The sequence below is a fragment of the Mugil cephalus genome, chromosome 7, assembly GCF_022458985.1.
Source record: "Mugil cephalus isolate CIBA_MC_2020 chromosome 7, CIBA_Mcephalus_1.1, whole genome shotgun sequence".
Taxonomy (NCBI): Eukaryota; Metazoa; Chordata; class Actinopteri; order Mugiliformes; family Mugilidae; genus Mugil; species Mugil cephalus.
The window spans coordinates 13,761,815-13,776,894 of record NC_061776.1 but is presented as its reverse complement, the minus strand read 5'-3'; the positions used below and the strand labels follow the sequence as shown (position 1 = coordinate 13,776,894).

Below are 15,080 nucleotides of genomic sequence, written 5' to 3'. Positions count from 1 at the left end.
AAAGAAGCAGCGTTAAAGCGGTTAGTGGCTGTAAGAGGGATGCGTTTGGCAGTCTAGCAGGGCTAAATTAAGAGGGCTTACGTGCTTTAATGATGGGAAGAGCAGAAAGAGACTTAAGCACTGTGTTTAAAGGTTAGCTCTGACACTGGAGTGTGTTTGTCCAGTTGCCTGGAAGAGCAGTCAGGGAGAGGCAAATATTTGTAACTATCTGAATTAATGGCTGTGATTTGCTACGTTTTGTGCGTCAAGCTCCAATTTCACACCTTCTCACGGAGACCTAATTAGCTGTCTGTGACAACTTAATGACCTCTAGCCATGCCGGGTCGCGCGTTTCCCGTTTCTCATTCTCATTAAGTCAAAGAGAAGCAGATATTTTATTTCTTTAATGCTAGATGAAGCTCACAAAGGGGCATTATGGTTGATCTCTCATTTATTTGTGTTCTCGTGTGACCCGTTACTAAGGATACCTATTCCTTTTGTGGTGGTGCGTCAAGCGCTGTTTGTCCATTTATTCCACTGTGGAGGTTGTCAGTCAGGCTGCAGGAATGTAGGTGTGCCGATCAGCGAGGCTAGGTGTTCAATGCCCTGGGCGGGACTCTGCGCCTGTCGCTACCTGTCTTAAGTGTTTGTTCTTAAATTAAATCCAGAAAGCTGAGGTCTTTTCACCAGCTAAACACACACTAAAAGCTGTTCTCAAGCGCGTGGGCCAGGTTTGGGGGGGGGGGGGGGGGGGGGGGTTATCTGGGTGAGGAGTTTGAGGTGTCCCCACCCCCACCTGTGGTTGAACAAAGCAACCCTGTCGACCCTGGAGTGAATCAGTGAACCGTGTGCTGAGATGTGAGCTCACCGGGGGTCTTTAGGCTGGAGGAGAGGCTCGCAGTGCACATATATTTAGTTATGGTAGAAATACTGGGAATGGGACAGCGGATAGAACTCTTGACTAGGTTTGAGCATGCCAATGTACGCAACAGGCAAAGAATCGTCAGTGTTGCATATGCATTGGGACTCGCCTTGACTTGCTTTTTTAACAATTTGATGAAAATTCCCCTTATGTATGACACACGCTCCTTTATCTTCAATCTGACGCGAACGGATGGAAATCCCTGTACTTCTTTTCCACTCTTTCTCTTTCGATGCCGCCTTCCTGTAAATACCTGCCAACAGTGTTTCCCGTATCAGCTTTACCTTGCTACTTAGGAATCCGTCTGTCTGCACATATACAGAAGAATCATTTAAAAGCTGCATCTGTTTATGTGGCTCATATCGGCGGAGGTGGGTGAGCCTTCAGTCCCAACGGGCAGTCATGCTCAAGGTAAACGGGCACTTTCCAAGAAAGTTGGACAAACAGTAGAGCTATGAGGATGCCCTCTCACCTGCTGCGGGACACGTGGGTAGACTATTGAAGAATCTCTGAGTCATACACAGTCTGGTCAGGAGCGGAAGGGAAATCTGTTAATAACCGAATAAAACCTGTATTATGGCTCCTCCTGTCACCCCGTGTCTCGGCTTGAGTACATTTTGTAGCAGAGCTGCCTTCTGCTGTTGTGGAACCAGTTTCACCAACAAGTCTATAAACTCTCACCTTAAAGTATAGGGTGGGCCCAGTAATTCGTAGGTCTTCTTTGACTTTTACTGATTTTTCATTCATTTTTCGTCCTCCTGCTGTTTTTGCATGGTTTTCACAACAACAAACTAACACACTGTTCTGGCAACTGTCTGAGGTTAACTACCCACTAGGGAGCTTTCCAGAGAACTGCATATCTGGTATTCACATTACCAATAGGAACCCTGAAGTGATGTAACAGCTTGCAGTCGGTCGGCATAGCGCTGTCACTTAGTTTTGCACGACATATAGCTTCAGTAAAGCCTAGCCGACGAAGCTCTTCCAGTTTTTTTAAAGCTAACGTTAAGGGCTGCTTATAATATCACCATTGTTCATACTCTCACTTCAACACCACTTAAAGTTTCTGCTTTTACTGTTAAAAATACCAAGCTGATGTAGAAGCTTAAACAAAAAGCCAGATGTGTCCTTCTGTGTCAGATCTACACTGTCCAAAGCTATGACGTAGTCTTACGTACCTCCCCAGAAGTGGATCGATAAGTTGCAGCAATGTAGACAACTTCCACGTCTCTAGAAGAAACAGGCCCTTGGCTGTACTTTCTCAGACACTGTTTCTTTCGTTTTGCAGTGACTTCAGTAAAAGTAACTATTGTTCAGTGTGAGCTGCTCAGGTCAATCCCCATTGTTTTGAAGTGCACGGAGAAACACAACACCCCTAACTCGCCACCGATTACCGCTTTGAGCACCGCAATTATAGAACGATCCTTACATACCTGATTACACTGGCGTACCCCCGCTACAGCGAAGGCTCTCTCGGTAGATGCCTCGTGGGGATTTTTAAACCAAGCTCGGGAGCTGCGCTTGTTCTCCGGTGCGGATACACAAACAACAAGGGTAGTTTGTCCAACAGTCGCAGGACATGTGAAAGCCTTCCAAGAGTTTCGCAAGATAACCTCTGACACGTTCCTCCGTTCCCCTAACAAATTGAGTGAGGCGACCTCGGCGATTTAAGACGAGAAAGACAAAAACCCATTTTGCAAATCTCATTTAAAAATCCCGTTTGAGTCAGGGTGTCCAATTTATTTCCAGGGAAGGCGATCAATGCCTGTCTGGAAACAACACGAAGCTTTAAGAGCCTTAAGTAGGGGCACGGCATAAAGATTTCTACCTTGCTCTCTGCCGATTGTGTTTGTCGCTTTCCTCTGTTTGATAGAATGAACTGGCTGGTGTTTGGGAGCTTAGTGCACCAGTAATAAAAGCACTTAATGGGTTGTTTTCTCTGTAAAGATGCTAAAGGGCCGTTTAGTCAAGACCTGCATGTTAAAAGTTACCAGACAAGGAATGTTGGCCGTGGGGTTGGCGAATCTTTGGAGTAGAAATAGTAATTGCTAGCTAAATTCTCACTCTGTAATTTATGACAGTGGGAAAGCACGGCTGGAAAGTCAGTCAGACCTCAAGTGGAAGTTTCGACCTCAAGGTTGTCCCCTCTCATTCCAAAAACCACTTCACATTCCCTGCACGTAAAAATGTGTTTATGTTTATGCGTGCACACTCGGGCTTGCTCCCCGCGAGCGACTTTAACGAAACGCGTCGTCGTGAAACGAACAGATTCTGTGAGGATTGTGCCTCGCCAGCCTCCGACTGGATGGTCATTTTTATCTGAGCAGACACGAGCAGTGAAGTGAAAATCCTGACAAACAAGCTGACGGCACAGTTTTCCAACACGGGAGACAAAGACACTGCTGTCCTCTGTTATAGCATCACACATGCTGCGGCTCCGCGTTTCCATAGGCTTTCTGGGACACGGTAATGCGGGGATGCTCATATTTGAAGAGTGACGTAATGGCATCACACATGGATTCAATTAGGGCTGCTTCTTTTAGGAAGGGACCAGACCGGTTGTACTATATATCACACGCGTGTTACTACATCTTAAATTTCTCTTACTTCTTCAGCGTCGGGCTCGGACAAGCAGAACAAGTGGTTTTGTTCTGGCCAAAACAACAAAGGAATGTGCTGTTCCGATGAGATGCAGCGCCTGTCGCCCCGTTTCTGTGTTGGCCTTTGATGACACTTAATTGCCATGCATGGTTATCGGTGCCCTGGCCTTTGTTTGAACGCTGCCCTCGCTGAGCATCCGACCACGTGGACCAGGCCAATGCGGGGAAAAACATTTCGCTGATTTCATTTTTCTCCCAAAACGCCGGTCGGTCACTGATTCTACGTTACAGTTTCAAGTGGTAAAGCCCAGCACTGCGCAATGTGTTTGTATAATTGCTACTTGTGACTGTTACCTTTAATCAACCCCCCAATTACGCGAGGAGCAACACAACACGAATGTTGCACGCGCGTTTGCGTCGCCGCAAAGTACACGGAGCAGATGCGATTCGTAACGCGGTTGAAGAGGTCCCTGGAGAAGACGGTGCGACCTGTATCGAGTTTCCTGCACTTTAAAACCGAGGCAGAAGGATGTCTCCGCTCGTGTTCCGACATGTCAAACCCACACTGAGAGGGCTTTACGGGAGGCGTGCTGTTTAAAGACTACTCGTCTCCACACAATGCTCGCTGAAAGGCCCCGCTGTTCCCTCCTCTCCCACAACAAGCGAGACACAGAGGCCAGCGTGAGCGTGCTCTTTGTAAATGGGGGTCGGAAATAAGTAAACATTTTAGCAGGTTTTTTGTTGTTTGTTTTTACCCTAATTGTAGTAGTAGTAGTAGGTAAAGGAATGTTTGGCTCACGGCTTTTTGGCTACGAGTCACCCAAGCTTTTAGCACATATATTTTGGAGAGGGAATAGAAACAATATATCAGCTGGGGTTACCTTACTGTTTGTGCTGTTATTCGCCTCATATTAGCGTCGCCTGCAGTACAAAGGGAGATCACTATACGTGCAGCAAGCGGATTTAGTTCAGTGGTAGTGTGTGAATATTTTAATTGTTATGGTTTACCCATGTGGAGAAGGGGGTCACCATGTTGGCGTGTGCACTCCTGTGTTAGCGATAGTTTCTTCTTGGGGGGGCTCAGATGGTGAGAAAGCCACAATCCAAAACAGGAAGGTGGTCTTTGTTCTAATAGCTGTTATGACACATAGTCGTGTACTCCATCTCTGTGGGAAACGGCACAGCTTGTGGAGTTGTGGTGTGTGTGTGTGTGTGTTTTTGGTTCTGAAGGCTTTGTATTGTTCTTTTTAGTGCTCTTTTTTTCCCCCCACTGGCCCTTTTCAAAGCGCTGTTATCAAGACAAAATCTCCAAATGTCACTGGAAATCCGAGCAATGAACCCGATAATAGTCGGCTTTTAAACTAGATTAGCTAAATCCATTTGCTGAGATTGCGCTGTGTTGAAACCTTATATTGAAATGGCTTCATAGAGCGCACAGAAACAGGAGGTGTTTCGCAATTATTATTTTTTTTTTTCTGGTGTGGTTAATGAAAAAAAATAATAGAAAATTAGGCTGAACCAATTAGTCGGGGGGGGGGGGGGGGGGGGGGTGAAAAATTGATCTGTTGTTTTTTTTTTTTGTTTTTTAATCAGTTTCAGGCCCGCGACTAATTTATTAATGTGCACATTTATCTCAGGTAATGGAATGTGTCACGAGCGCACAAAGTTGACCCAAATATACAGTCTATTCATGACAGCACAGGACTAAATTGATACAATGTTTCTATTTTACACGGTCGTACTGTATTTTAATGTGTTTTTTTATGAATTAATTACCAAAAATAACTATGAATTATCTATTGAACAATGAACTCAATCCTTTTTGTTGTAATTCAATTACTTTTCATTGCAATTCAGTACGTTTTGAATATATGTCAACACTTGCCAACACTATTATTATATATTATATATACTGCAATTACCCCATTGGACAAATAAAGGTTTTCTAATTACAATTCTAATAGTCATTGCAGCTTTAATGTGTTTTAACTTCTTAACTGATAAAGTGCAAAAAAAAAAAACAGTTGTAGAATAAGGGGCTGCTGCCCAGACAAGGGTCAAAGTTGATATCTTCTACTTTCACATCCGTAAAACAAAAAAATTCCTGAATAAACCTGTGACACAATCCCGCTCGTAGTTAAATGTGAAACGTAATTGATCGCTGAGTAGGTTAAATGTACTCGACCTGACTATAGATAAGCGTCGTCATATCTATCCTGTGGCAATAAAATATATTGCTGACTCCATAAACAGCCTGTAATCTGCAGCTCTAATGTCATCATGCAGTTGAAAATACTCTTAATGTCATATTATCTATCCATAGCTGGGGTCAAATGGATTATGAAACAGATCACGTTACAGTGCTAATTATTTATTTATTTGTCTTTCCAGACTCTTTCGTCAACAGCCAGGAATGGACATTGAGTCGGTCAGTGCCAGAGCTGAAAGTGGTGAGTAACTTTTTTTTTTTTATTTCTCACAGTCTCGCTGCTGGTTCCCGAGCCTCCATCTCGCCCGATAGATTTAAATGTCAGTGGGAAAGCATGTTCTGTCCGTGTAACACTGGTTTTGCATTTCACATGAGAGGGAGCATTTGAGGAACTGGCTGGACTTTTTCCCTGGCACGTAGTAGGTGATTTTTAATGAGATGCGTTGGCATGGAGATGCAGGGTGGCTTGCAGCAGGACTCGAGATGAGTGACAGTTTTGGGCTAGACCGGTGACACATCCTGGGTCGGATCCCACCCGGCAGTGAAGCGCACACAACACGCAGCCGCTGCCAAGTGCACAACTAGCGGCCTTACATGAGCTAATGCCTTCCACTCATAAAGGCTAGAAGCCTTGAAAAGCTTCAGCGGACATAATATTTCCCTCTTAGGTTAATTCATTGTTGTGGCACCTTGCAGAAGGGAAAACTTCAATGAAATGAATAAGTGGGGGGGATTCACATTGAGCTCAAAGACCAACTAGCTTTTATTTGCTTCACACGGTGTAAATGCGTCTGTTCTTTTTATGTTTCCAACGTGTTAATTGGCAGCTTCCACACAGGGGTTTGCTAAATGGACCCAGGAAAGACTGAAGTCAGTAACGCGAAATAGCGATCTTTTCTGCCTGAAACTTTCCAACAGCTGCTGCTTGGCAACAAGGTCATTGTAAAAAAAAAAAGTAGTCGTCTCTGCTCAGTGTAACAACAAAAATCTGCTTCTTCTTCCTCTTCTTTATTCTGCCATAACAATGAAAGGAGCTGAGGTCAAACCGATTTCTGCAGATTAACTGAAATGACCCAAAACCTCCAAAACACTGTATTTTTAGTTTGTGATGATGACTTATCTGTGGTCTGACTTTATTTTCCACGACATCCTTTGATCCCCCTGCTCGGAGCCAAACGGCTACAGAGAAGAGCGAAGGTTTTTGTGGCGGATTAGTGCTGATACGGCGTTTTGATTTCATGAGGCCTGTGTACCAGCAGGTCACAAAGCCGAAAACGGTTAAAACAGCAGGAACGCCGGATCTGGGCTACGTTCAAAGTCCGATTTTTGTTGACTCATTGCTTTCAGAGCACACGGTCTACAACTTTTGCTAACTCAAAGCTTATTCATACTTTAGTCTACCGAGGTGCCTGATGATCTATATATATGTATATATATATATACATATATATCATTATAGAGAGGGTGGGCTGGGAAAGGCCTTAAACAGAGCTCCTCTCCTGTGTTTCAGACTTCCCTATAATTAGAACCATACCTGACTTCACACCCACTAATGATCTGAAGGAGAAGAAGGCGATAGTGTGTAGAGGCGGAGTAGGAGGAGAGGGAGGGGATGAGGCATGTTGCGGCCTTTGTTCTTCCCAGACATGCTGGCATCATCAGCCCACCCTCCATCATGCATCAACCCCGAAGGTGCTGCAGTCAGCTCTGGTCTAGACGTCAGGGAGAAGGGATATTGCTCTCAGGCCGGTGTAGTGCACGTTCGTAAAGGTGCACCAAAAGTTTGATCTTCTGCCCTCCAGGCAGCAGTTGGTTGCAGCCAAAATCTTCTTCCAGAGAAGCGAAAGCAGTCTCTGTGGAGGCTGAGTCACCTCTCTGTTTCGTGTTAAAGCTTCGTCAGTGTCTGTGGTAACTACAGCCTGATCAATCTTGTATACTTGAGGCAAATACTAATATTTCAACATTGATTTTTAGACACACACAGCCTTCCTTTAGCATCTCTGAACGTGGGAACAACGTTGCTGTTAATTCGACCGAGACCTTTTTCTATCTACAGAAATTAATATGATTTAGACTCTTTCGTATTGTTATTGTTGTAGTATAAAATGCCATCATGCTGTGCTCGAGTACCCATCGCCTGAAGCCTGAGTATATATGCCTGCATAAGCGTATGTATTACGATGAACTAATATTCCTAAAAATGTCTGTCATTGGTTTATACGTCTAACTCTTGTGGTAATGCTGCAGCGGGCAGGAATTATAATGACAGCTGTGCAGCCAGTGTTGCATTCAAGGAAACTCGGTGAAGGCGGGATTTGATGCTAGGCAGCCAAACAGAAACTTTTTGAAAGACATAAAGAAATTGTTTCTTATCTGATATTATAGGCCAAAGTTTTGTTGTCAGACAGGAACAGTTTGTAGGTAATGGGGATTACAAGTTATTATTACTGAGTTTAAAGGTTCGTATTTGGCCTTGAAGTCAACACGAGACAGACTGAAAGCCTCAGAATTACAGAAGTAAAACCACCTTGTGATGGATTTTATTTTTTTTTTTTTGACGACTCAGGTCACCACGTTCTGTTAAAGTGACGCATCATGTCAGTGCTAACCCCAATATATGCTCTTCGCCTTGCAGGGCATTGTGGGAAACCTGTCCAGTGGGAAGTCCGCCCTGGTGCATCGGTACTTGACAGGCACATATGTGCAGGAGGAGTCTCCTGAAGGTAAGAGTCCGCAGAAGGAGGAGCGGGTCAGGAGGTGACTGCAAGCACATCCGTGCAGATTAATGTAGCATATGCACGTTCACAGCTTCATGCTACAGTGTGTGCTGTAGACGACCTTGTGTTGTCGCTCCCTCACAGATTAGGTGAACCCATGTTTTCAAAAAACATTACACAGGAAGCCGCCGGCTGGTAAATTAGCTGTCCTTTGTTATCCTCCAGAAGAAAGTCGAGCACGTTGGCAGGCATTACTACATTGTGCAGACGGATAACCATATTAATCTAATACCAGCGCATTAGGATATTTACATGAGACATGGTGCTAGTTTGTTTGCTGCTTGCGAGAGTATTTTTCTAATTAGTTCGCATTTAAATGTTTGGTCTTGGATTTTGTCGGGCGTCTAGTGGCCAAAATTAATAATTGACTTAGTTTATAAATTTCCTTTGTTCTCCCTCTGTAAAGTTTCAAAGCGCAACATTTCCAGTGAATATAACATTTGAAGATAAAACTAAATTCCAATCTACAAAAAAAAAACGACCCCTTATCATTGCATTGCACTCCCTTTGATTTGAATTAGGATTTTCAATTCATCAACAAGAATGCCCCCTTCTGGCGTGAAAAGGGTGTTGGTAAACCCAGCGTCAACGCGCTGATCTTTGAGGGGTTTGCAGTGTTTCATTCTTGTGTAATTATAGTGAGGATGAGACATGAAGCGCATAATTAGTTTTTGGCATTTTGCAGCACCGAGGGAGAAAAATCCTCATAGCTTAATTAGTCCTTGAGAAATCAGTGGTGGAAATGCTGGGAAAAAAAAAAAAAAAAAAAAAAAACAGAATGAGGGATGTTGCTGTAATCAAGGAAAACGCGTCGGTTCAGACATTTCTGCCTCGACTCCGTTGCTGGTTGCCGCGATACGACGTACCTGCCTCGAGAGCAGCAGCTGCTCGAGCTCTCTTAGTATCATACGTGCTCTAACGCTGGCTTCGCTCCACGTCGAGTATTCACACTGCACAAGCATCGCCCCGGCAGAGGAAGGTTTCAGCTGTGGCTGTTCCTTCGCTGTTTTGTTCCTGGGCTTTCGCTATGATATCTGAAAAAAGGTACTGGGGTGTGTTGCTATGGCAACACCGGATGGAGCTCCGTTGGATTGTGGCTCTGTGTCAAGGTCTGAGCCGCCGTGTAAGGAGAGTATGCTCACTGCGTGTTAACCATGCCTACCAGCTCACCGTCTCTCAGTAGACTACGTGCGAGGTTATAAAACGTCTGTTTTTACGCGAGGCTCGACTCGAGCGCAGATTCGAGTAATCCGTTCCCGTCGTGCCAGCAAAAAAAATAAAAATAAAAAATAGCTGGTCTGTCTCATTTATTCACAGCCCCGGCTTTCTCTTTGCGTCGTATCGACTCTAAATAAAGACAACGGCCCCGTGGATGATTACGTAACCGAAATGTTCGCTTCAAGCTGGTTTTTGCCCGAGCCGTACGCTTTCATTACTAGACGCTGGTTTCTGAGAGCTTTTCCATAATCTGTTGTGGCGTGTGTACGTGCTGCCAGCTTCCATACAGACTCTGATACATCTTTGGTTCCCCGCATCATTCTGATCCGGGCTTTCACACTCTATAATGAGATCCTCCTCATCTTCCTGCCGCTTTTTAAGGCTGGAATCAAACATACAGACGCATAGTTTCTCAGCTCTTTTGTCTGAATCTCCAAAGCTCTGTGACTTCTGTAAAAAAAAGAAAAAAAAAAGAGCAGACTTGTGGTTCATGAATCTTTTCTCGCTCTCTCTCTGTTACACAACCAGCATCCAGCATCCAGCAGGCCTCTGCTAAAGGCTGGGAGAATCCCCTGTTTGCCAAGCGGGCTAAAGTGGACTTAACAGGGTGGAAGTATAGCTCAAGTGGATATGTATTACACGCTGACATAGGAATATTGTCGACCTATTAAAAATTATAAGACCCAGCTACTCCGTGGCCCTCGTACCTCCTCCGCGATGTACTTCTCAGTAGGTCGGTGGAACAGCATGATCTCTATGATCCAATTAAACGTCGTAGCTTTTGAAATTCCCAGACAAGTGTATTAGGTGTACTTTAATTCGACATCTGCCGTATTCAGCATAAATTCCTTTTTGATATGTTTCACGATCATTTCTGTGCATTATTCAATTTCATCAAATTGCTCCCGGCGTATTTTGGTATTCATAAGACACCGTTTTCACTCCCAGGGACATCTCTAGCCCCGCAACTTTCTCATTAGAATGTTTTTAATCTCCGCAGGATCGCAAAACCTTTCAAATGATATGCAAAATCTAATTTACTGCGGCGTTCTCCCATTGGTCTCTTCTTTATCTGCAGCCAGTTTCGCTAGCGGCAAGGAAAATGCATTTCTATTAGAAAAGATATGAATAAAATAAAAAAATAAAAAAAGTCTGTGAGAAAGTCAAGGCTGCATAGGTGTTAAGTTTTAGCTTCCAACTACTATCCTGTGGACAAAGCGTGACCCGGAGTGCACCAGTTTGGAATAAATTAGACTCTGCTTTTAATCCCTCGATGCTTACTTTCCACCCTTTTATCATATTTGCTTAAATGATTCTTCTTGTCATAACATAGTGATTTTTAAGCGACCAGCCTCGTGCAGTGAAGCGGGGCAGACTGAATAAGCAGCGTGATAATGTTTGCGAGGTGAAAGTTGGGCCTCACCGCGACTTGTGGCTGCGCAGCGACACTGCCACTGAACCGGTTCCCCCCTCCAGCAGCTGTGCATTAGACACGCTAAATGGCAATTTCTCGCCCACATAATTGGCTCCAGAGAGACCTGGTTTCCCTTCGGCGTATGATCCTGACAACACCGCATTCAGGAGGTCTAAATTGAGAAGCTGCACTTAAACTCACATGCATTGCACCCAACTTTTACGAGACGGGCCCAGCTGTGAAGCTCTGTTCTGATATTGAATTTTGCTTCATTTGGTCCGCTCTTCTTTTTTTTTTCTTCTTTTTTTCTCTGATTAATGATGTGTCCGCAGTCTTTTTCCACCTGGTGGTTAGTTACAGCATCGGTTGCCAGTGTGACCTTGGATTAACTTCTCTGAATAAATCTGTTTTCTTAAGGTGGACGTTTCAAGAAGGAAATCGTGGTGGATGGACAGAGCTACCTGCTTCTGATCAGAGATGAAGGAGGGCCTCCAGAATTACAGGTAGGAGCGTTGATCCCTTCCCCCTAACGCTGCGTGATGTGTCCGCAAACCATCGCGCAGACGGGAGCTGTTTGGAGACAGACCATTACGTCTCTGCAGGACTGTTTGAGGCAGTGTGACAGCGCTCTGCAGCCGTTCTAACAAATGCAGCAATAGATCAATGAGTAAGCCGAGCCAAAATCGTTTTTTTGTGGTCAAGGGGGCAACAGCCAATCATCCTAATAGTGTGAAATATGAAGCATAATGGAGCTGCTGGCTGCATCATCTGTATTGGGCCTTACCTCCCATTTAACATAGTTTGTCTGTGTTTTGTATCATTTTATCCTTATTGAAGCTAGACGTAGACTAAGGGTTAAATAAGGGTTAAAATAAAACAAAAATGAAAATAAAATACAATGGTATAAGCAAAAAAAAAACAATATTTGCATATGCACACATCTACAAGTAATTGAATATTGATGGAGGAGCATTAACATGAATAGCATGGAGTTATCTGTTAAAGAAAGATAAGTTGTTGTGCAGAGTCAACATTCACTTGGACTGAACAGTATTGGTAAAGATTATGGAGCTGAAAGGACGATATAATCCTCTGATGTGTAGTGGGGGAGGAGCAGCATGAGATGGAAATACCTCAAAAATTGTACTATATATTTATAGGTAAATAAGAATCTTGACTACATTTATGTGAAAGGGTTTGCAAGTACCCACAACCCATACTTACAGTTCTCACTAGCATTGCACCCAGCTGTTTTTAGACGACATCTGTCGCAATTAAATCAGCTAACATCAACTAACATGCTAACATGCTGGGGCAGTTAGCATGTACAGAGCCATGTGTTTCGCTAAGGAGTTGGTGTAGATGAAAACTGAGCTATATGAATGTTTGATGCGTTAGTCTGGCAGTTAGAAACAAATACTTAACGTTTCTTAATGTGACCTGCATTTATCTGCATTATCAGCAATTTGCTATGTGCCCTTTTACAGTCAGTTAAAGTTAGCAGCTAGCATGCTAACGTAGTTTAGCACTTACAGGTACGGAGATGTATTTCTCTTGGGTTTTAAAGCTCATAATTCCAGTGTTAAGTTTCAACTTTTTAGTTTTCACTTGTGTTGTTTCATCATATAGCAACATATAATCTCGGTGTAGCCACTAGACTTTCATCTATCTATCTATTAGCAGCGAACATGCTAACACAGCTAAATACCTATACAGCTTCTATATAGTTGCTGTAGATCAAAGTAGAGTTAAAAACAACGTGAATATTTGTCGGAGGTCAGAATCAAATTACTATTAATTCACTGGCCCCAATTTATCATAATTCATTGAGAAAATAAACTTGATTATATTGTAATATAATAACTAATCAGCAGCCTAGTGAATCTTCTGCTTCCTTTTAAATATAAAGGTACTGATGTTTTTTTGTTTTTTGTTTTTGTTTTAAATGCTGGTACATCTAAATTTCCCAAGCGATTTGAAAAGGCTCAAGTGTAATGATCAAATTTAATTAAGTGCTGAGCTATCAAAGCCCAACACAAGAAGATTGGCTGGTGGCTTCATTCACAAGATTTGATGTTTCTGGTGGACTTAACAGGCAATTCTTTTAGTACCTACTGATGCCTGGCTTGGCAAAAGGTTCGATTTACGTCTGCATTACGCTCAGTAAGCTTAGAGAATAGAAATGGGTTCGGCTCAGTCGTCAGCTGCCGGTATAATTAGTGGTTTAATTAAAGGCCTCCATTACGTTCCCACTCGCAGGAGGCTGAGCGGAGTTGTGGCTCTGAGGCTTGATTTGCCATTCAGTCCCTGTGGGGGTCCTGGCAAATGTGAAAACTCAATGAAGACGAGGGTAATACAGGAGAATAGTTTGCCACTGTTACTACTACCCTGGCTTCTGCTTAGGCTCCTTCCTACAATGGATGATGATTGAGATTGATTTCCTCTGCCCAAGGAAAGTCTCTCTCCCACCGCTCGATCATTAACGGAGATTATGAATGTATATGACACCGCAGATACAAAGATTCCCAGATTATGAGAGCAGTGGGAATGCAGAAAACGGATTGCATTCAGTAGTGGTGTTTAATCATTCATTGCACCTGGTGTCTTGCATCAAAAATATTCAGTGTTCGATGGCTGTTGCTACACTGCCCCCTTCTGTCCGTTTATGTGAAGTACAGTGGCAATATGCCTTGCAACAGCTGAAGTGAATACATTGAGATTGCTAAGAGCAGCAAACTATATTCATGAAAATCTAAAAATACACAAATATACGACAAAAAGGTTCAGTTTCACGATTGTCTTATTTCACAGTGCTCCAACACACACTCTCATTTCTGTCCACAGTTTGCTGCCTGGGTGGATGCGGTGGTTTTCGTCTTCAGCCTGGAGGATGAGATCAGCTTCCAGACAGTCTACAATTACTTCTTGCGCCTATCCAGCTACAGGAACACAGCTGAGGTCCCAATGGTCCTCGTTGGGACACAAGGTGTTTGCCCTACATTTGCTCTGCACATTACATATATTTAATATACTCTGTGTTTTCTTTTGCTATAGTTGCTATAGTTATGGGAGGTGTTCAGTGCTTTTAAACGTCTCATAAAAGATTACTCTTATCATATTCATATTCTGCTTTTTTTTTTTACGGTCAACAAACCTCATGAAAAGACCAGAACTAACACTTGTTCTTTGTGTTGCCAAAGTCCAACAGCAATTTATGTCTGAGTAAACTACATTTCCTTTGTTGTCCATAAACTACTTAAGCACATTAATGAACATAAACGCACGCCATCAATCAATCAATGTCCACCTTATATAAGTAATTTACTCACAGCTTTAGTTTTGTTTTCGTGACATCCGTTGCAGACGATGAATCAATCAATCGTTTTTGTAAAAATTATTGACCGTGACAAAAATGTAGACTGGCTCAGCCTCGTTTGTCACGTAAAATGTTTCATTAATGTTTTTTGTTTTGTCTTCCCTTGTTCTGTTAGATGCAATCAGTGCCGCCAACCCCAGAGTGATAGATGACTCACGGGCCAGAAAGTTGTCAAACGACCTGAAGCGCTGCACGTACTATGAGACATGCTCCACCTACGGCCTGAATGTGGAGAGAGTCTTCCAGGACGGTGAGAGGGAACATTTAAAAGGAATTTTAAATGGGTTAGACGGAATGGGTGCAGCTTTGACATAGTGATGGCTCTTGTGATAGCACGTCATTTTAATAGCACATGAGGGCTGTTTACCAACACATACTGAAGTTACAGTTACATATTTAAAATTAATATTGCCGCTGCGTAAGAAAACTGTTTCGTAAACCTTTTCACCAGTTTGGACATGAATATCCACAAGTTAATGCTGCATTTCCAACCCAGTTACCCAGTCAGTATGTTTTATAAGTCCCAAACGCTCACAGCTTTCAACTTCTAATACATTTGCTAACACATACTGTGACAACCAGTTT

At 43.2% G+C, this 15,080-nt stretch overlaps 1 protein-coding gene across 3 annotated transcripts in view; it reads left to right on the top strand.

Annotated features, from left to right (window-relative positions):
* The window catches only part of agap3 (ArfGAP with GTPase domain, ankyrin repeat and PH domain 3), a 114,713-nt gene that overhangs the window by 46,295 nt on the left and 53,338 nt on the right, over positions 1-15,080 (top strand). For all 3 annotated transcript variants that reach the window (XM_047588850.1, XM_047588851.1, XM_047588849.1), the window contains exons 2-6: positions 5,893-5,951; positions 8,346-8,433; positions 11,537-11,622; positions 13,964-14,105; positions 14,611-14,745. In XM_047588850.1, coding sequence (XP_047444806.1) covers positions 5,893-5,951; positions 8,346-8,433; positions 11,537-11,622; positions 13,964-14,105; positions 14,611-14,745 — 510 coding nt within the window. The remainder of the gene's footprint in view (positions 1-5,892; positions 5,952-8,345; positions 8,434-11,536; positions 11,623-13,963; positions 14,106-14,610; positions 14,746-15,080) is intronic.